The 21,763-nt window shown below is 45.6% G+C and overlaps 1 protein-coding gene across 1 annotated transcript; it reads right to left on the bottom strand.

Annotated features, from left to right (window-relative positions):
* Positions 1 to 3,177: 3,177 nt before the first annotated feature.
* LOC130130664 (thialysine N-epsilon-acetyltransferase-like) lies at positions 3,178 to 19,787 on the bottom strand. Its single transcript, XM_056300425.1, has 6 exons — positions 19,648 to 19,787; positions 19,305 to 19,356; positions 15,637 to 15,720; positions 7,307 to 7,408; positions 6,096 to 6,136; positions 3,178 to 5,395 (listed from the first exon to the last, which is right to left on the bottom strand). Exons 1-6 carry the CDS (start codon positions 19,708 to 19,710, stop codon positions 5,228 to 5,230), a joined length of 510 nt encoding a protein of 169 aa, XP_056156400.1. The 5' UTR covers positions 19,711 to 19,787; the 3' UTR covers positions 3,178 to 5,227.
* Between the last annotated feature and the right edge of the window lie 1,976 nt (positions 19,788 to 21,763).

The following is a 21,763-nucleotide window of genomic DNA, read 5'->3' as shown; positions in this document are numbered from 1 at the left end:
AATTCTTATGTGCTCGGATTGTTTGCAGGATTTTCAAAACTGCAAAACACCCGCTGGCTCCTCTGCACAGATCAAAGCCACCATCATCCGTTTAAACCAGGGTCCAGTGCCAGAGGATCTGTGCACGGTGCAGCCCGTTCACATCAACTGTTGCATCCTGCTCATTTCCATTCGTTGACTCAGCTTTCTTGCCTTCCCTTTAACAGCTCGCAGGGGGGTCACCGTATTAGACACAGACAGACGGGACCGCGTGCGATCGTGCACGCAAGACGCGCACGTGAAAGTACGCTTTCCTTGAGGAACCGGTCAACTTGCGACCTGTCAACTTGCGTCTGAGCACCATCCAGGCTGAAACGTGGAGAGAGGCGCAACAAACGGCTTCAGCTTCTCCAATCTCTTTCATCAAACTTGCAGGTCGAAAGAGAAATGCAAGTCAGGCTTTCACAGAGTGCCAGGTGTAACCACACAGTGGCGCTAGTGTATTGCAAAAAATAACAATACTACTCTGTTTACAGCAGGAGCGCCCATGCTTTTTCATGCCACGACCCACCTGTGGCGATGCCGAGTATTTTGTGCAGTAAAATAAGCAATTCATTCTCCCTCCCTATAAAAAACGCAATAATCATCCATCCTCACTTTCATCAATACAGGACTTCAATGTTCAGTCTTCATGCAGGGCCAACCAATGATTATACATAACAGACAAGGCATGTCAACGTTGATATTATTTTATGTGATATTTTGGGGTACAATTAAATCATTGCTGGAGCCTATCCCAGCATCCCCGCCACCCTGACAGCAGGATAAGCGGTTTGGATAATGGATGGATGAAATCATTGCATTGTTTGTTGAAACTCAATTAGTATTTCCAAGGCAATGCCGTTGCACGATGCATTTTTCCCCCTCTATCTCCAAATATAGCCGAGCCAAATTTCTTATTTTATTATATTTCTTCATTTTCCCTGAAAAAAAATATTTTTTTAATTGCTGTGCACTTCCACAAAATTAGTTCCTACCTGTAAAAAGGTTCCACCCTAGCGGTTTTAAACGCATACCTTTTGTTCCCCGCGGGCGCTGTTCTGGTGTGACACCTCTGGGCCTAGCTTCACTGAGCACGCATGCCCGGAGCTGGTGAGTCACGTTTTCTAATGCTCTGTCCATTATCATCATCTTCTTCTTTGTTTTTGTTTAAAGCTATATTATGGTGATACACACAGTATTGTGAGGCGCTGACGAAGTTATTGGCCTATCCTCCATTGTATAAATGATTTGTTATTTTGATTTAGACTATTATTCACGAGTGTTTGGCTAATTGAATTAGCCTCGTGCTAGCTTCAACTGGGCTTTGTACATGCTGGTGTCAGCTCCAGGCAGGGCCGTGGTCCCTGGGCCCGCCGGACAAAGTAGACCAGGCTCCCTCAGCCAGACACCCTCGACACACCTCCCCGCACTCCACACGACGACACTAAAACACAGTCAAGACCAGGGGAGGCCGCCGCCAGACCGCCCTCAGTGTTATCGGAATTGCCAGTCTGCATGGGCTTGCGGTTAGTTTAGCCTGCCCCGCTTCCGCGTCCCGTCAGACCGCCCTCGGGGCTTCCTTTTCGGACGCAGCTCCAGGCAAGGCCGTGGTCCTCGGGCCCATCGGACGCGGCAGACCAAGCTCTCCCAGCCGATCCAACATTAGCTCTCCCAGCCATTAAACGGAAAAAAAAAATAAGATCAAAATAAAAACGACACAAACTTAGACTTAGACGACCAAGACGCTGCATAGTCGGTACTGGGTGAAGTCGCTGCAAAACGTGAGTTCGCGCCGCCATCTTCCCACACCGGTTTCCGGGATCAACAGGCCGGAAGCTAGTGGTTGAATTTTAATGGCGTCTCCTCGTAGGTGATCGTGGCTGTATTCTATAGAGGTGATGCGATGTTTTTGATCATGTGAAGGTTTGTTTTTTTTTGTAGTATGGAGATGCAGAGGACAAGATATTTGGCTGATGCCTGTGTTTTTTCCCCCTTTGGAGGTATGCTGAAGTATTTATTTTAGCCTATGTTTCGTATGTTTTTGCACTATAAAAGAAAATGGGTTGATGTGGGTAAAATAATTTAATGGTGTGCACTATGATAAATGTGTTTTATACTGTTTTCATTGCACTTTTTGTTTTACTATATTTTGGACACTGTTTATACTGCGCATTCGTTATACAAACAGAATGTGTTTAATGTGGATAACCCACATCCCACCCGGCCCTCTGCTGCGACCCACAGCTTGAAAACCAGTGCTGTACAGGATGACAGCCTGCAATGTCCTGCATGCAGTTCAGTGATGGTGTAAAATAAGTAGTCTACCAGTGTGTGCAGACCGTGCATGGTCTGTGTACTACACACAATGTGTAGTGGATATCGCACAGTCAGTGAAATAAGCTTCATATGAAAGCAGTATTCTATAATGCCTCGGTAATTAAGAAATAAGCATGTAAATAGATTTCACATTCATGGAAGTCCAATGGCATAATGGGACACTTGGGTGCTGTTCCAAGTTTTATTTTGTTTTTTATCCCCCCCCCCCCCTTTTCCCCCCAATTGTATCCGGCCAATTACCCCACTCTTCTGAGCCATCCCAGTCGCTGCTCCAACCCGTCTGCCGATCCGGGGAGGGCTGCAGACTACCACATGTCTCCTCCGATGCATGTGGAGTTGCCAGCCGCTTCTTTTCACCTGACAGTGAGGAGTTTCACTAGGCAGACGTAGGAGGATCACACTATTCCCCCTAGTTCCCCCGAACAGGCGCTAGTGCAGCGATCAGGACACATATCCACATCTGACTTCCCACTCGCAGACACGGCCAATTGTGTCTGTAGGGATGCCCGACCAAGCCAGCGGTAACACGAGGATTCAAACAGACAATACTCATGTTGGTAGGCAACGCTACGCTACCCGGGCAACCCCTATTCCAATTATTTTAAATGTATTTTTGTAAAATCATTCAAGTTACTTATGAAAGTGCTATCGTCTTACTAGCGTTGCACTACTGATCATTTAAATCAAGTGGATGTAAGGATAAAGACATCTGTGATGACTAAGGATCTACATCAAGCATGTGTGTCAAGCCATGAATGGGTGACATTAACTACAAAGTGAATGGGAGCACAGAACAGGACATTCATTAGAACAAGGTCACACAGCACGTCACTTTATTACCGTGTAAAACGTGACAAGTTTCGTTTTTCCAACGCCGGCTCAACACAAGAACATGAAGTAACAAACGGTTTGCTTTTGCAAATGGGTGACGACAAGAGGAGGCACCGAATACATTAGTGAGGTCAACACTGAAGTCTTCCGGGAGTCCTTATGAGACCCCCCCATGAAACACAAGACAGAAGTTTTGCACAACTTTTGCCACATCAGACGACAAAAAATCCCTAAAAGGTGACTGACTGTCTTGCACAACCTACACATGTATCTGAAAGACGACACCATTAACGAGAGATGTGTGTTTAACAGTCTCAGAAACACAAATTCAGTCTAGTCTGACCAGGATGAAGATGTTTAAGAGAGAAAAAAGAAACCAAACAACACCCGGCTGACCACAAAGAGGTAATTGATAAAGGATCCGTAATGTTGCACATTACAGTTGAAAATACACTGACACATGGGTATCAATGAAAAATAATCCACCACTGAAGTAAAAAACAAATTGAAATGGTGCATTGGTTAACATTTCAATGACAAGCCAGTGACCTGAACTGCACTGAAATGCATGCATGAAATAATCAGGACCATTCTCTATTCCGGTTACACAGACGGGAACCGTGTGCTGTGCTTGCATCCATCTCTTACCAACAACACGACATGTCAAGAGTTTAATAATATGTGCTCTTTTAGCATGATTGTGCCTTTTACGCATGATATTGTTGGGAGATTTTCTCTTTTATTCGAGAGTTAATTCACAGAAACGTGTAATTGTAAGTCAGGGCTTACAGGATGCTGGATCGTCACATTTGGGTTTCTAGGTGAACACCGGTGTTGGGAATTGCATGATTTTGACCCGAAACATGGCCGGAAACCGAGTTTGGTTTTGTGCCATCTATAACCAGGGGGAAGCTGCAGACCAGGGGAGATGCGACTACTTCCCTCACACATTCGTTTGATTTCTATGTTGACTTTAGTACGTACATATAATGGGAACAGTTTGTGTAACTTTTTTCTCGTTTATGAACGATTTGATCTAACATCACAAAGTCGCTCCAATTCCATCAAACCATTTGACGTAATTGCACAACTCCATGTCTTGCTAACTTGGTAAATATTATGCCGCTAAATTATTCTGTAAACTTTTATTAAGGAAGATTTATTGGTGCAAATTGCAGCACTAAGTAGGTAGGATTGTTCTCTTTGTTGCCTCAATGGTCAAACCACATCCATTAATCCACGTCTGTCAAACAGCTGGACATGGATGAGGAGTTTCATAAAGCTCACTACGGTCTGAATGGAGGGACATTTTGGTGCAATTATAGAATATTAATTACAGTATAATAACCTTTTTTTTGTTTATATAACCTTGTCAGAGTAGTAATTGATAACCCAAGCACACAAAACCATGAGATGAAAACAGAACTAAATCTCATGTTGCAGCCCATCTGGTTAACAAGAAGAATCCAGTGCAAACACAACATTGTGCTTTACAACTATTGTGCCGTACCTGCCGTGCGGCAGACGAGGGGACATGATGACATCTTTGGTTGCTTTTGCCTTCATTTGTCATATGATACCAAAGGACACCTTAATGCCCAAGTTAAGAAAAGGTGGTCACCGGTTTTAACAAGAATCAAAACACAAAATATTTCAGCACCATGGCCATGTAAAACGTGTTTGTATTGCACGGGCCCCATTCCAATTCAAAACTTTAAAGTGCACCCTCCACTTCAGTGCTAAACCATCACTTATTTGATTCCGTAGCAAACTGAAGAGGGATCAAACCAAACGATTTGCCAATAATACTTCACAACATCATAATATTGTGATGTTTCATCATCATAACGATGTTTTATCATCATTATATTATCTTAATACTATTATGCTTGTCAAGGGATTAGCTTAGAAAGTACCAGTAATATTGAATTGTTTGGAACGGGGCCACTGACTAGACCGCTTTCCCTGCTTTCCCTGCCGCCCTGCAGGTTGACCTCCCTGTTGTAAAAGGTCAAGAGGTCCCGCCTGCCCTGCCGTGTTAGGGTTGGGCCAGCCGCTGCAGCCCCTCGCCCTCACAGCGCATACAGTGGTAGCCCAAGTCAGCCGTCACATCAAAGCAACCCTGGCTGAAGTAGAAGTCCAGAGATGGTTTGTTCCAGTCCAGCACGGTAAAGTTGAGCTGAGTACACCCTGCAGCCAGGCCCAACTAGTGTAGATGCGGGGGACATGACGGCGGAAAAGATTTAGCACAATTACTACAGTCGTTATTTATGGTTATTCCAGTTGCAAAGCTAAGTAAATGTGCACATAATGTGTTTTTCAACACCTACGTATTTATACATGAGTAACTTTGACAGATGAGAAGGTCAAATACAGTGACAGGTAGTGCCCTCTACCTGTCACTGTGAGAGAAGACTTTTTTTTTAATTTAATTTTTTTAATTTTGCCCCTTTTTTTCTCCCCAATTGTATCCATCCAATTACCCCACTCTTCCGAGCCATCCCAGTCACTGCTCCACCCCCTCTGTCCTCTGTCAATCCAGGGAGGACTGCAGACTACCAAATGCCTCCTCCGATACATGTGGAGTCGCCAGCCGCTTCTTTTCACCTGACAGTGAGGCGTTTTGCCAGGTGGATGTAGCGCGTGGGAGGATCACGCTATTCCCCCCAGTTCCCCCTCCCCCCCAAAACAGGCGCCCCGACCGACCAGAGGAGGCGCTAGTGCAGCGACCAGGACACATACCCACATCTGGCTTCTCACCCGCAGACATGGCCAATTGTGTCTGTAGGGACGCCCGACCAAGCCGGGGGTAACATGGGGATTCGAGAAGAGGTATTTTCAAGTCTCTCATACCTCCTTCCTACCTGGTGAGACGTGACTTTGTATCATGGTGGACTTTAACTCACCTGTGCTACTTTGCTCATCAGCGCTTTCCCAATCCCTTTCCCTGAAAGATAACATACATTACAAGAGATATTTGTATTCACATACGTATGCCTCATTACTCTTCCATACAACTCTTATTGATCAGAGTTACTCTGACTAAATAATGCCACGTAGCAATATTTAATATACAAATGAAGATTTGCATTAGCTTGCTCTCAATATGTGTGTGTTTCTTCTTCCGGGTCTCTGTCATTTAAGGAGGACCGATACTGAACCACTAATATTTTCTAACATCAGTTAATACTTTTTTTGTGGAGTTCCCCCCCCCCCCCCCCAAATTGTACGTGGCCAATTACCCCACCTTTCAAGCCATCCCGGTCGCTGCTCCACCCCCTCTGCCGACCCACGGGGAGGGCTGCAGACTACCACATGCCTCCTCCGATACATGTGGAGTCGTCAGCTGCTTCTTTTCACCTGACAGTGAGGAGTTTCGCCAGGGGGACTTAGCACGTGGGAGGATCACACTATTCCCCCCCCGTTCCCCCTCCCTCTCAAACAGGTGCCCCGACCGACCAGAGGAGGCACTAGTGCAGCGATCAGGACACATACCCACATCCGGCTTCCCACCCGCAGACACGGCCAATTGTGTCTGTAGGGACGCCCAGCCAAGCCGGAGGTAACACTGGGATTTGAACCGGCAATCTCCGTGCTGGTAGGCAACGGAATAGACCGCTACACCACCCGGATGACCCCAAGTTAGTATTTTAATCTTCTTGCGTTACATACTGTCTCTTTCTACTGGAAAAAAAAAACACATTTCAAGGGTAGAATACAGTTTTTCTATTTTTCTCTTTTTAAAGGAGCTCCCCCTAGTTCAGCTCCTCTCAGCCTATCGTTTTTTATTTCCGATACTCTTGATGTCATCAGACACTCATTTACAAACCACCAATCAGATCACATCATCAAACTATGAGACCCTGCCCACTCTCACTGCCAACTCCTGCCTTGTATTTGTCACTCAAAGGTTGGCTCATGAATATTAATGAGGACTAGACCACTCCCTCACAATACTTGATATGATTGAGAACAGTTACGGATAAAGGTATTAAACACATTAGTGATTTAATAGTAAAAAACTGTTACTTAGTATCTATGAACGGTTAAATCTGATACCCGATTTTGGTCCGACCTTCAAAATAATTCAGGCAGATTGAGGTTCGCCTTACTGTACCTCTGAAATCAGGCATCACATAAAGGTCCTCCATGTAGATGGCTCTGCCCTTCCATGAGCTGTAGGTGTAGAAGTAAAGCGCGTAGCCAATCTTGGAGTGACCTGAAAGCAAATGGCCAAAAACTTTGAGTCAGTGGATCAAGGCCTGCTCCGACCTACAAACAGAAATGTGGAAACACATTCATGTCGGACATAATAGCACCGCTGTGCATGGATTGTAAGGTAATGACATGTTTAACGGACCTACTGATGGGTGCTGGTTCTACTTTTAGAGGAGTAACTCTGTGTCAGCGCTGACATGTGGCCAAATCTTGACATGTTAAATGCATGTACAAAGAGTGACACGAATAAGCTGGACTTTAGTGTTAAATATGGAAACACAGACTTCTTATGGAATAGTTATGTTCCATCAGAAGACACCCGCTACTTGAAGTGATGTCGAATATCAGAGAAGAAGAAAGCCACTTTATTTTGTCATTGTACAGGTTACAATGAAATTTGTCTTCTGCATTTAACCCACCCTATTGTATAGGAGCAGTGGGCAGCTGCAGTGCCCGAGGACCAACTCCAGTTCTTCTTTCCTTTGCCTTGCTCAGGGGCACAGACAGGAGTATCAACCCTAACATGCATGTCTTTTTGATGGTGGGAGGAAACCGGAGCATCCGGAGGAAACCCACGCAGACACGGGGAGAACATGCAAACTCCACACAGAAAGGACCTGGGGCCTCATTCATCAAACATTCATAAGCACAAATTTGTTCCTATACACCCATGGCTTTTTTTTAGCTCTCAAGCTGTCTGACAGCCAGTGGCAAGGCCTGATGGTTATTTGTAATTCCTTCCCCCTAACATCTGTTGTCGACCTCTTGCAATGAGCAATCACCCAGGCTTGCAGAGACATCAGCGTTAACTAACTGGTGTCTAAATTCAGGGGTTACCAGGGTCTACACTTGCCTCTCAGACAAACCTCAGGGCTAAAAAAATTCCATGGGTGTATAGCAGGGGTTCTCAAACTTTTTCACACCAAGGACCACGTGATCATAAAAAAAATTTCCATGGACCACCTAACCAGCCAGCCAACACCCCCCCTCCCCCGCCCAAAAAACCCCCCTTTAAAACAGTCTATATTAGGCTTACAATAGCATATTATGTTTTATATTACAAATTATGTCTGCAGAATATTACAATACAAAATATGTAATAAATAGGCTACTAGCAAAATTAGGCTAGGCTTCTACCATATACCTTTACCTTGATTTTTGTGAGATGTATGTGTAATTACTGTTTCATATTAATTTTGTTCAGAGCTATTGCCTTTGGTTGTGATGTGATGAATAAAACATGGGAATTTATTTGAAATACCACTGTCAGGGTGAACTCAATGTGAATTCATCATTAAAAGAGTGAACTATTAATGTTAATTTAGCAAAAATTCGTCTTAATAGGAATCAAATCTTTGTACTGGCTCTTGTGAAGCTATGAAATTACACATTTCAAATAAGCATAACAGCTTTACAGGTAGCAGCAGTCAACAACTAATGGGAGGAATGCTGTTGCTTTTGCTGTTGCATCACTGACTCTATGTCTGGCTCCACACTAGAGAGTTTCAGTCTCATACAGGGGGCTACATCGATCTTGTTCCTCTGCTTGGTTTTCAAGCCAACCAGTGTGGAGAACCCAACTTCACAGTTGTAGGTGGTTGAAAACGGCATTAACACTTGCAAAGCAGACTCAGCCAGCTCAGGATGTTCAGGTTGGACGAGAACCCAGAAGTCTGTCAAGCATTTTTCTCTGAACGCCTTTCTCAGTGTTCCATCTGATGCAATGTCCACAAGACTATCCACCTTCCGTGCTGATAGTTTGGAACTGACGCGCTCAATGGGAGGTCGGTCTCCAAATGGATTTCTGATCCATTCAAGGTCCACATCCAGTTCTGGAAAGTATCTTCCCAATTGCGTGTGAATGCCTTGCAAATGGTCCTCGAAGGCTGCAAGTGTGTTGCTATCCAGAACCTCTTCAGCTTCGAGGCCAAAATCGGCTAGAGTTGGGAAACAGTCAAACTCCTGGCGATCAAGACGCGCGCGCCACAGATCCATTTTGATGCGAGTGGCTTTAACTTTGTCCTGCACTGTAAAAACCGTGACCGCTTTTCCTTGCAGTGCTAAATCCAGGTTATTAAGCGTGCTGAACACATCAGCAAGAAAGGCTAGTTTTGCCAGCCATTGAAAGTCATGCATTCTGCCATAAAGTTCCATCAGTTTGATGCAAAAGCAGCTTGACTTCATCGCGCAGTTCAAAGAGGCGGGTGAGAACTTTACCACGCGATAGCCAGCCAACTTCTGTGTGGAAAAGAAGTCTCGTGTGCTCACTCCCCATTTCTTCACACAGCACTTTAAAAAGACGTGAGTTCAGTGCCTTGCTTTTAATTAAGTTGACAATTTCTACGGCCTCGTCCAAAGCCTGTTTAAGACAGGGTGGCTTTTTTTTACTGCCAATTGCTCTCTGTGGATACAGCAGTGCGTCGATGCGGCAGAGGGAGCGACAGCGCGTACACGCGTAACCAGGCCCTTGTGTTTGGCTGTCATCGCCATGGCACCGTCAGTGCACGCGCCAGCACACCTCTTCCAATCAGTGTTATTCTGCACAATGAAGTTATTTAGGGACTCAAATATCGCCTCTCCTGTGGTGTTGGTTGGTAGGGATTGACAGAAAAGGAAATCATCGTGAACAGCACCCGCATGTATGTACCGCACAAAGCAGAGGAGAATAGCCTCGTTACCGATGTCCGTGGACTCGTCCAGTTGGAGAGAGAAAAAAAAGACTCGGACGTCACCAGCTGATCTTGGACATTTGCAGCCATGGATGTTATTCGCCGCTTGACTGTATCATTGGACAGAGGTACTTTGTAAAGTTCCTCACTCGCTTTCTCCCCTAGCATTATGTTGGCCGTAACCTTTGCAGCTGGCTTAACCAAGGTCTCGCCGATTGAGTGAGGTTTGCCAGCTTTCGCAATGAGTAGGGAGACCTTGTATGAGGCTTCGGTAGCTTTCGCGTTTTCCCCTGCGGCATAAAAACCTGCGTGGCTTCCTTTCTCGTGTGTCGCTCAAGCTCTTCACGTTTTCTCTCAAAACATTGCGCAGGTTTCCAGGTGTATTCCTTGTGTTTTGACTCGAAGTGACGCTTGAGTTTGGCAGGTTTCATTGCTTCATTAGCTAATATGTCATAGCACACAAACACAATGAGGTTTTGGATCCTCAGCATCTCCAGTCCAGAAAAATCCAAATTGAATGTAATCGCTACTGTATTTACGTTTCCCTTTTGCAGTGGCTTTTTCAGAGTGTTGCGCTAGCTAGCTCCTGCTGCAAACTGTTGGCACTATGGGACTCCATGCTAACACTGATGTGCTCAATGTGAGAAGGAAGTCTCTGCACCTTGTTGCTTACATTGTTCGTCGTTTCTCCGGATTTTCTCCTCAGCCACCGATCCATGATGTTTGTATTTTGAACGGTTCACTTCACTCTTTGTTAGATTCTACTTAATTTTCACAATAGTCAGGAGGTCTTTGATATGAAAATCCTGTTACTGGAACGGAAGCTAACTAGGTAACCTAGGTAACAGGCTAACTGAAGAGACATGGCTCAAAACGCAGGTTTGCATTAGACAAATTGAACAAAATTCTTCGGCTTATTTAGGCTACATTTTGATTCACTTTTAATTTAGAAAACATTTAGAAAACAGCTGTACTCGTAACTTTGCATTGGAACGCAGATGAAGGTGATTTGAGAAACACGATTTTTTTTTGCAATCCTCCCGCGGACCACTTGGGGGCGCCGCGGACCATACTTTGAGTATCGCTGGATAGGAACAAATTTGTACCCACGAACGATCGATGAACGAGGCCCCTGGGATGGCCTGGGGTTCAAACCCAGGACCTCCTTGCTGTGAGGCAGCAGTGCTAACCACTGGGCATACAATACTTCTTAGAGAAGCATCATAGTGATATTTCTAAATACGATAATAACCAAAGTTCTTGGTTGACAAAATAACATTAAGAGACTGAATTTTATACTATTGCACTCTGGTCTTCACGACCTTTTTCCCCTCCGAGTGAATCTGCACGTGAAGATGTCCATTTTCATTCAAACAATATGACCACCTGACATTAACTCATATGCAAGATCTTACGTATGTGTACAGAAGTGTGAGGCTGTACAAGGTGGACACGAGGTAGAGGGTCTGTGTTTAGTTTGTTGAAACCCAACAAACTAAACACGTAGTTTGTGCAGTCACTCTTTAAATCTAATACTGTCTTTTTAAAAAAAAAATAAGTATAAAGAAAATAAATAAATCTAATACTCGTAAATAAACCGGAAACCAGCAGCCAAGGTCGGCTGTTTTTTTCATTGTTAAAGTCTTTGGCTTCCTTTTCAGCAAGGGCTTGATCTCATGGCACGATTCCAGATTCAGAGCTGCCCCCCCCCCCCCCACACACAGAGGGAGAGGCTAATTACATGCTGACTGATTGGGCTGCTTCCATCATTGCCGGCCTTCCAGCCAGCAGTCCACCACACCTGGCCTGCCTGTCGTCTCCTGGGATATTTGAAAAAGAACCAAAGGAGACACCGACCATCATCGATCTCGGAGGAGAGGCGGATGGATGGGATCAAGTATGTTGCCCCTCCCGTTGCAGGTACTTCATGCAGTTAGGAAAAGCTTCCGGAGAGCAAAAAAAAAAAAAAAAGCGCAATTCTGGTTTCTAAGTAAGTTGATCACATTAAGCCGGACACATTCTCCCATTTTGCCTGCGATGGGACGGCTGGTAGTGGGTCTTGGCATCGGGCTGTCTTGTGCTTGTGTCTGATGGTCCTGCATCTGATGGCTTGTGAATGGTGGTGATGAGGATTTCGAAATGTGTCATTCACTTTTAAGAAATTTAAAAATGACAATAGAAATAATGTTTTTAACATCCAAAGCAGAGGTGTGATTCTGCCATTACAAACCAATTACATGATATATGATGTGTGTGATTAGTCTGGTAATTATTTTGTAAAAATGTTCAACGGCTTGTTGATGTCTAATTTATTTCGTACCATGAAAATGGTAGGCACAGTAAGCTACACCTTTTTTTTATCACTGATGCTTTGATTTGTAGATTTTATATTACTCAGTTATTGTCCTTCTATAGTAGCTTAATTTTTGTTTTGTTATTATTAAAAGGCCAGTGTAACTCTCTCTCTCATATATATATATCATCTCTCTCATATATCTCATCTCTCATAACTCATGTCTCTCATCCTCTCATATCTCTCATTGCTCACCTCTCATCTCTCTCTCACCTCTCATCTCATTCTATCTCATATCTCGCTCTCTCTCATAAGAAATGACATGGATCCACTCCACACAGATACCTACTGACCTGTGCATCCTAGCTGTGTGCACCCCTTCAGCCTCGGCTTCACTTTGGTGGGTTTATTTACCGAACGTCCATGTTTATGCTGCACGTCAACGTTGTGTGTTGTTTTGTTTTTGTTTTTTATTTGTTGCCCATTTAGCCTCTTGCTTGTCTTGCACTTCAGTCGTATAATCAGACTGCGGTGCTTTGATATCTTCTGTAATCCACTTACACCCTGCCACCACTGTTGTGCAACTAGCATTCATGAGTCTCCTCGTGTTTTTCCTTTCTCTTTCTCCTGCTTCCTGCCTCTCATCTGCTCCTGTTTCAAGTATCACTGCCTCTTCCTCCTCTGTGTCTCTGATTCGATCTGGTTTGGTTTGATGCCCCGCAACAGAAAAATCTGCCTCATTCTCGGGTGAAGAACGGTCAAATTCAAAAGTGATGCGACTCCAAATCCGATACACAGGCGTCTAATAAAGTCCTGTACGGTCGTAAATTCGGGGGAGGGGGGGAGACACACACACACACACCCCCACACACACACAGGCACACGTCTCGTGTGTCAAGTCGGAGACACGAGGCGGGTGTGTTGCACCGTCTATGGAAAATGGGCTGAGTCATGGAAGATAGCGGCGGCGGTGCGAATGCTAATGTTCTTATTACCGTCATCTATGGAAAACAGACAGAGCTCGGTTACATAAGACGTGGGTTGAAGGGGGAGCCGGCACAGCACCATGTGACTAAATAATACTGTATCATCACCACATTTACAATGCAGAGGATAATAATGTGCCCAACCTGCGTCAGCCGGCTCATGACCGGCAGGGCTGACGAACGGGGAAGCGAGTGAGGGTCCTTCAGTAGGGTTACATACAGTGCATCCGGAAAGTATTCACACCCCTTCACTTTCGCCACGTTTTGTTATGTTACAGCCTTATTCCAAAATGGATTAAATTCCTTTTTTTTCCTCATCAATCTACACACAATACCCCATAATGACAAAGTGAAAAAGGTTTTGTAGAAATGTTTGCAAATTTATTAAAAATAAAAAACTGAAATATTGCACACACCTGTCTATATAAGGTCCCACTGTTGACAGTGCATGTCAGAGCAGAAACCAAGCCATGAAGTCAAAGGAATTGTCTGTGGACCTCCGAGACAGGATTGTATTGAGGCACAGATCTGGGGAAGGGTACAAAAACATTTCTACAGCTTTGAAGGTCCCGGAGAGCACAGTGGTCTCCATCATTCATAAATGGAAGAAGTTTGGATCCACCAGGACTCTTCTTAGAGCTGGCCGCCCAGCCAAACTGAGCAATCGGGGGCGAAGGGCCTTGGTCAGGCAGGTGACCAAGAACCCGGTGGTAACTCTGACAGAGCTCCAGTGTTCCTCTGTGGAGTTGGGAGAACCTTCCAGAAGGACAACCATCTCTGCAGCACTCCACCAATCAGGCCTTTATGGTAGAGTGGCCATGAGAAACAAGACTCTCTGGTGTGATGAGACCAAGATTGAACTCTTTGGCCTGAATGCCAAACGTCACGTCTGGAGAAAACCAGGCGCCGCTCATCACCTTGCTAATACCATCCCTACAGTGAAGCATGGTGGTGGCAGCATCATGCTGTGGGGATGTTCTTCAGCAGCAGGAACTGGGAGACTAGTCAGGATCAAGGGAAAGATGAATGGAGCGAAGTACAGAGAGATCCTTGATGTAAACCTGCTCCAGAGCGCTCGGGACCTCAGACTGGGGCGAAGGTTTACCTTTCAACACGACAACGACCCTTAGCACACAGCCAAGACAACGAAGGAGTGGCTTCGGGACAAGTCTGTGAATGTCCTTGAGTGGCCCAGCCAGAGCCCAGACTTGAACATCTCTGGAAAGACCTGAACATAGCTGTGCAGCGACGCTCCCCATCTAACCTTACAGAGCTCGAGAGGATCTGCAGAGAAGAATGGGAGAAATACCCCAAATATAGGTGTGCCAAGCTTGTAGCTTCGTACCCAAGAAGACTTGAGGCTGTAATCGCTGCCAAGGGTGCCTCAACCAAGTACTGAGTAAAGGGTGTGAATACTTATGTACATGCAATATTTCAGTTTTTTATTTTTAATAAATTTGCAAAAATTTCTACAAAACCTTTTTCGCTTTGTCATTATGGGGTATTGTATGTAGATTGATGAGGGGGAAAAAAGGGAATTTAATCCATTTTGGAATAAGGCTGTAACATAACAAAACGTGGGGAAAGTGAAGGGGTGTGAATACTTTCCGGATGCACTGTAGATGTATGTATTCTGGAAGGATTTTTTTGGGGGGGGGGTGGATCCCCCCTTTTTCTCCTAATTGTACTTGGCTAATTACCCCACTCTTCCGAGCAGACTACCACATGCCTCCTCCGATACATGTGGAGTCGCCGGCTGCTTCTTTTCACCTGACAGCGAGGAGTTTCACCAGAGGGACGTAGCGCGTGGGAGGATCACGCTATTCCCCCCCCTTCCCCCTCCGAACAGAGGAGGCGCTAGTGCAGCGACCAGGACACATAACCACATCCGGCTTCCCACCCGCAGACACGGCTCCGTGACACGGAGATTCGAACAGGCGATCCCCGTGTTGGTAGGCAACGGAATAGACCACAACTGTGAGAAGATCTTAAAAAGTAATACTGATGTGTATTGAGGACTTGAGCTACCCCCTTTTTAAAAAAAAAGGGAAAAAAAGAGCGAGATAACTACCATTTGTTTTGATTTTGTGCCATCATCTATTCTGAAGTAAAAGTAGGTGTCCCCTTCATGTCCTTTGGAACTGCACTTATTGAAATGGGGAAAAAAACCCAAACCCTAACACTCAACTAAAACCTAAATGTCTGGTCTTTTTTCGTAAAGAGGGCAGACACATAGGTATGACGTCACTGGGCTTCATGACAAGGGTTCGTTTGCGCTCACCTTCTTTGGTCCGGTGCTGCTCCGGGACCTCGGCGACGATCCCGTGGAAAAACGGGTTCTTGGAGAAGCCGTCCTGCTCCAAATCTGAACAAAGGAGACAAAAGAGTAAAGAAAAATCTTACACAAAAGAAAAAAAAAACCCCCACATGGGGTGGATTAAACTCACGGTTGTCCGGTTTTAGACGACCAACTGCCTGGTTCGTGGCGCGTGCTGTGCTGAGAGACGACGGAGGGGGGTGTTGACACGGGCGGATGCGAGAACAACGACTAATCCTTCAGATGGTGGCTAGAAAATAGTCAACCGTGCCTCCTGCAAAGCCTTTGGATGGTCACAACGGGCCTCTCCTACAAATGGGTTCTTACACGCCCGTGGGATTTTACAGCCCTGAGGTTTGTCTCAGAGACCCCTGTAGAATCTGGGTGACCCCAGAGTTCAGACACCAGCTGGCTGACACGGGTGTCGTTGCAGGTCCGGGCGGTTGCGTGTCGCGAGAGGTAGACAGATGTCAAGGGGAAGAAACGACAAATAACCTGTCAGTCTTTGCTACTGCCTGTCAGTCAAAATTGAGGATTAAAAATTTTCCATGGGGGTGAAAGAACAAAAATATTTTGTTTTGGGGTTTTTTTGGGGGGGGATTTCCCCCATTTTCTTCCGAGCCGCCCCGATCGCTGCTCCACCTCCTCTGCCGGTCTGGGGAGACTACCACATGCCTCCTCCGATACATGTGGAGTCGCCAGCCGCTTCTTTTCACCTGACGGTGAGGAGTTTCGCCAGGGGGACGTAGCGCGTGGAGGATCACGCTATTCCCCCCCCCCGAACAGGCGCCCCGACCGACCAGAGGAGGTGCTAGTGCGGTGACCAGGACAAATACCCACATCCGGGTATTCAAACCGGCGACCCTCGTGTTGGCAGGCAACAGAATAGATCACTACGCTACCCGGACGTCCATGTAAGAAGGGATTTGTATGGATGTTGATGAATGATGAGGCCCAACGTCAGCATCAACCTCACGACGTTTCCTGCAGGCGTCTTACAGTAAACTATGTTGAATACAGTTCACCGTGTGCCTGTGAGAGTTGTGGAAGGAAAGTTCTCCTCTCGGTGTGTAGGTTGTGTGTGTGTGTGTGTGTATATGTGTGTATATATATATATATATATATATCAAAGCTATGTCAATGCTACTAATGTTGTTTCTCTAGCATCTGTTGTTGCCATCACCTTTCATCTTACACTGCACTGCAACTTTTACTCTCTTTATTTGTTTCTAAATGTCATTTTATTGCCTTATGTTGGCAGTAAAATGCCTTTTATAGTTTATGTAAAGCACGTTGAATTGCCTTGATGCCGAAATGTGCTGCACAAATGAATTTGCCTCGCCTCGCTGTAATTTCTTGCTATATCGTATTTTCAGTATGTCACAAACAGGGTAGGCAGCGTAATCCCTTTTCTAACCCACCCCGTATCTCGATATCCTCCACACACACACACACACACACACAAACACACACTTTAGTCATTTGCCAAAGTTCACATCACCCATAAAACACACACACACACACACACACACACTTTCGTCATTTGCCAAAGTTCACATCCACCATCACCCATAAAACACACACACACACACACACTTTAGTCATTTGCCAAAGTTCACATCCACCAACACCCATAAAACACACACAGACACACACTCACACACAGGACTGTTTTTGTTACTTGTGTGTTGCTTTTAAATGGTTGTGTTATAAAGGTGTCATACATATAGCGCTACTGTTGTCATTATTTCCTGTGTATTATTCTGATTAGAAGTAGGACTGGTAGTGTTGGTAGTGTTGGTAATAGCAGTACCAACGGACATTAGAGTAAATGTCCTGTGTGTTTTGTTTTTTGTTTTTATCCCTGTGGGGAAATTACGCTCTGCAGGGCATCTGCAGCATCCGGGGACCATCTGCAGCTCATCTTGCCATGCCTTGCTCAGGGGCACAGACAGGAGGATTTAACCCTAACATGCATGTCTTTTTGATGGTGGAAGAAACCGGGACACCTGGAGAAAACCCACCGAAGATACGGGGAGAACATGCAAACCTCCACACAGAGGACGACCTGGGATGACCCCCGAGGTTGGACTACCCCGGAGTTCGAACCCAGGACCTTCTTGCTGTGAGGTGACAACTCAGTAGTTGTACAATTTGCTGTGTGTTGACTGCTTGAACAGGACAGTGTCCCAAGACCCACATGTAGACTAAGTGGCGATAGGATGAAATGCATGCATGCATGACTTACTGCTGGTACTGATGTCATCTGTGCATACAAATAAACACAATCTGGCCTCTAGTCTCTCGTGAGGAATGAAGGCTACAAAAGTTTCTTTCACTGACATATCTCAGACTCTCTGGTGTCATCTGACATTTCCTCTTGGACATGTCTCCTGCGTCTATTTAGAGAGGTGGCATTTAGTGCCGTGGCGTCTTTCATTTTGATGCTATTGGTGCACGCAGTATTTGTGTTTTACTGATGCGCAATTATTGTTACGAAGTTGTGCGATTAAAAAAAGATTCGTAACAACGGCGTAATTCCAGTGAGAGACAGAAGGATGAAACAGTGTAAGATGCTTCTGTCACACTGTTTATTCCTGTGAGCAGTAGAAAGACTGGGGTAACCGGTCTGTAGTATCCTATAACGTGTATACACTGTTGGCACTGGTGTTGAAAGACAGTCTGGGGGATTGTCAGTATCATGTATATATAATATACTGTATAATATCCATCCATTATCTGAACAGCTTATCCTGCTCTCAGGGTCGTGGGGATCCTGGAGCCTATCCCAGCAGTCATTGGGCGGCAGGCGGGGAGACACCCTGGACAGGCCGCCAGGCCATCACAGGGCACACACACACACACACGTTCAATTTAGTGTGGCCGGTTCACCTGACCTACATGTCTTTGGACTGTGGGAGGAAACCGGAGCCCCCGGAGGAAACCCACGCAGACACGGGGAGAACATGCAAACTCCACACAGAGGACGGCCCGGGATGACCCCCCCAAGGTTGGACTACCCCGGGGCTCGAACCCAGGACCTTCTTGCTGTGAGGCGACCACACTAACCACTGTGCCACCGTGCCGCCCGTATATATAATATATATTATTATATTATATATTATATTACATTACATGTAATATATCCATCCATTATCCAAGCCGCTTATCTCTGTTGGGGTCACGTGATGCTGGAGCCTATCCCAGCAGCCACTGGGCAGCAGGCGGGGAGACACCCTGGACAGGCCGCCAGTCCATCACAGTATATTATATAGCTTAATAGTATAATATATATAAACAGTATAACGTGTCTCTGTAGGCTAGTAGTGACTGAGGGATGCCAGTTTGTGCAGGCCCATTTCCAGTACCACTCCTGATAGACGCATAATACACACACACACACGCAAGGTTTCAGTTTCTAACTGCTCGACATGCTGCATTGTCATGCAAACAGATATGGCGACGGTCGCCTGGCTGAGAAGACGCCAACATGTTTAATTTCTCACTCTAACGAGAGTCTCCCTCGGAGTTTCGGAACTTATAAACAGGACCAGTTTGTTTAAATAAAGGGTCCGTGCAGAAACACTAGACTCGGTGTACACAAAATGACGATAGGTGTATCATCACCGTACCTCGTTGTGTGATCTTTACCTGGTCCAGGACTTTCTCATACTCGGCCAGCTCCTGGGGACAAAACACAGAGTACACGGATCAACTTCACCCCTGCGGCGACGGCGGCCTGCACGCCTCGGTGGCAGCGGCCGCATCACCGCAATGTGCCCGTGCGACCTCGGCCACATATAGATCCATACATCTCGAGCAAACGTGCGCGTTTTAACGAGACACCCTCCTCTGCGGAAGGACGCACGGCAGCGATGACACCCTTCCCCGTAAAGCCGAGGCGTGACGTAAGGGCCATGCGCGCGCGGGTCACCGCGTTCGCCTCCCAAATCGCCAACACGTGTGTCCGCTCACCAGAATCATCCGTGCGATGTCTTTGCAGTCTTCCAGGCTGGCAGCGCGGATAGAGAAGTCCATGGCGTGTAAAGGAGACGGACTCGGTGCCGGGAATGTCCTCCAGCTTCCGCTGCAGACCGCGCAGTGTGTATATGACTACAGCCAATGCTGCCGGAGGAGGAAGAGGAGGGAGAACTGCCTTTACATCGTCATCGCGAACCTCGTTCGGTGGTTAACATGGTCCAATAGCGCCCCCAGTAAGAAAGGTGGCGAGAACGGAAATCAACCGGTACACCCCCCCCCCCAAAAAAAGCTCCATGTCAACCCATCCATCCATCCGCCCGTCCATCCACCCATCATCCATCTATCTAGCCAAAAGTTTGTTAATAACAGATATTTTTCTTTTTATCATATATGTATATATATATCGGTCAAAAAGTTGACTAATTAATTGCACTAATGAATTGTGCATAGTCTGAAGCTTGTAATAATGGATATTTAAATGTAAAATTGTTTGTTTTACTGGCTTTATGGGCCGTGGCTTGTTACCAGGCTCACTGTTGTCTGTGCTGTTAGTGCCAGTCATGAAGGACAAAGCGGGTAAAGTATGCAGCCTAGATAGCTACAGGCCCTGAGCTCCAGCCAGCATACTGTCAGAAGTCCTAGAAAGAATCCTGCTGGATAGAGGGCATGAGTTCACCGACTCCACAGATAACCAGTCTGGTTTTAAAGCCAAACATGGCACTGACTTGTGTATATATGCCTTAAAGGAAATTATTAACAAATACAGAGGCCGAAACTCGTCGGTTCTTATGTGTTTTATTGACGCTACTAAAGCTTTTGACGGTGTTAATCGTAGAAGGTTGCTTGTTAAATTGAGTCAAAGAGGGGGTGCCTAAATACATTGTGAGAATCCTGGCTTATTGGTATGCCCACCAGACTATGCAAGTGAAATGGGGTAATATCGTTTCAGCCCCATTTGGGGTTAGCAGTGGTGTCAGACAAGGGGGAACTCTGTCTCAAGTTCTCTACAATTTATATATTGATGATTTGTCCAAGCAGCTGGAAGCCTGTAACACTGGGTGCATGATGGGTAATACCTTGGTGAACCAAGTTATGTATACGGATGACCTTGTCATCCTTAGTCGATGTAGCGCTAGTCTCCAGCAGCTCCAAGATATATGTTGTGTATATGGTGTGGAGCATGATATCAAATACAATGCTAGTAAGAGTGTTGTCATGATCTGCAGAACCAAAGAGGTCTAAAATTTGCTGATTTTAAATTGTCTGATAATAATCTTGAGGTGTGTAACAAGGTGAAATATCTTGGACATTATATTACTGAACAAATGACAGATTATGATGATATTTATAGGCAATGCTGCGTGATGTATGCACAAGGAAACACTGTCACACAAGTTTGGTATGTGTTCAGTTAGTGTGAAGATGTCTGTTCAGAGCATATTGTACACCACTCTATACTGCCCCATGTGGTCAAACTACATATTGTACACCACTTTATACTGCACACCTGTGGTCAAGCTACATATTGTACACCACTTTAAACTGCACACCTGTGGTCAAACTACATATTGTACACCACTCTATACTGCACCCCTGTGGTCAAACTACATATTGCGTACACCACTTTATACTGTACACCTGTGGTCAAACTACAAAAAAAAAAACAAGCTTACAGAGGCTCCGAGTGGCTTATAATGATGCTATGAGAATACTACTAAACAGACCTAGATGGTGTGTAGTGCAAGTGAGATGTTCGTGGCTGCAGGAGTCAGCACCTTTCAGGCTCTTCTAAGAAAGCTCATGTATAAATGTATTTGCCGGCTCAGTGACTATGATCATGTAATCATCATGAGTTTAACTGACATAAGATTCTGTGCCACACGCTATATAATATAAACGATAATCAACAACAAAAAATGTGTTTCATGTTCAAGTGCCGGTTGAATTTAAGGCGTCGTGAATTCACGACGTTCACCACGTGTTCATAATGACGCATCGCGGAACCCCAAATGCGCCCCAATGACGCAGCACAGCAGAACCTCTACTATTCTCCAGGGCTGGAGAACAAATAAAGACTATTTCCCGCAATCCGCGCAGACCCCCCCCCCCC

The sequence above is a fragment of the Lampris incognitus genome, chromosome 20 (assembly GCF_029633865.1).
Source record: "Lampris incognitus isolate fLamInc1 chromosome 20, fLamInc1.hap2, whole genome shotgun sequence".
Lineage (NCBI taxonomy): Eukaryota > Metazoa > Chordata > Actinopteri > Lampriformes > Lampridae > Lampris > Lampris incognitus.
The sequence above is the reverse complement of the archived record's forward strand: the minus strand, read 5'-3'. Positions and strand labels throughout refer to the sequence as shown.

Excerpts from the sequence above, each read along its gene's own strand:
- LOC130130664 (XM_056300425.1), bottom strand. The coding sequence starts at position 19,710 with ATGGACTTCTCTATCCGCGCTGCCAGCCTGGAAGACTGCAAAGACATC. Across the intron at positions 15,721-19,304 it reads GGTAAAGATCACACAACGAG|ATTTGGAGCAGGACGGCTTC; the intron begins GTACGGTGATGA and ends TCCTTTGTTCAG. Across the intron at positions 5,396-6,095 it reads TGATGAGCAAAGTAGCACAG|TTGGGCCTGGCTGCAGGGTG; the intron begins GTGAGTTAAAGT and ends CATCTACACTAG.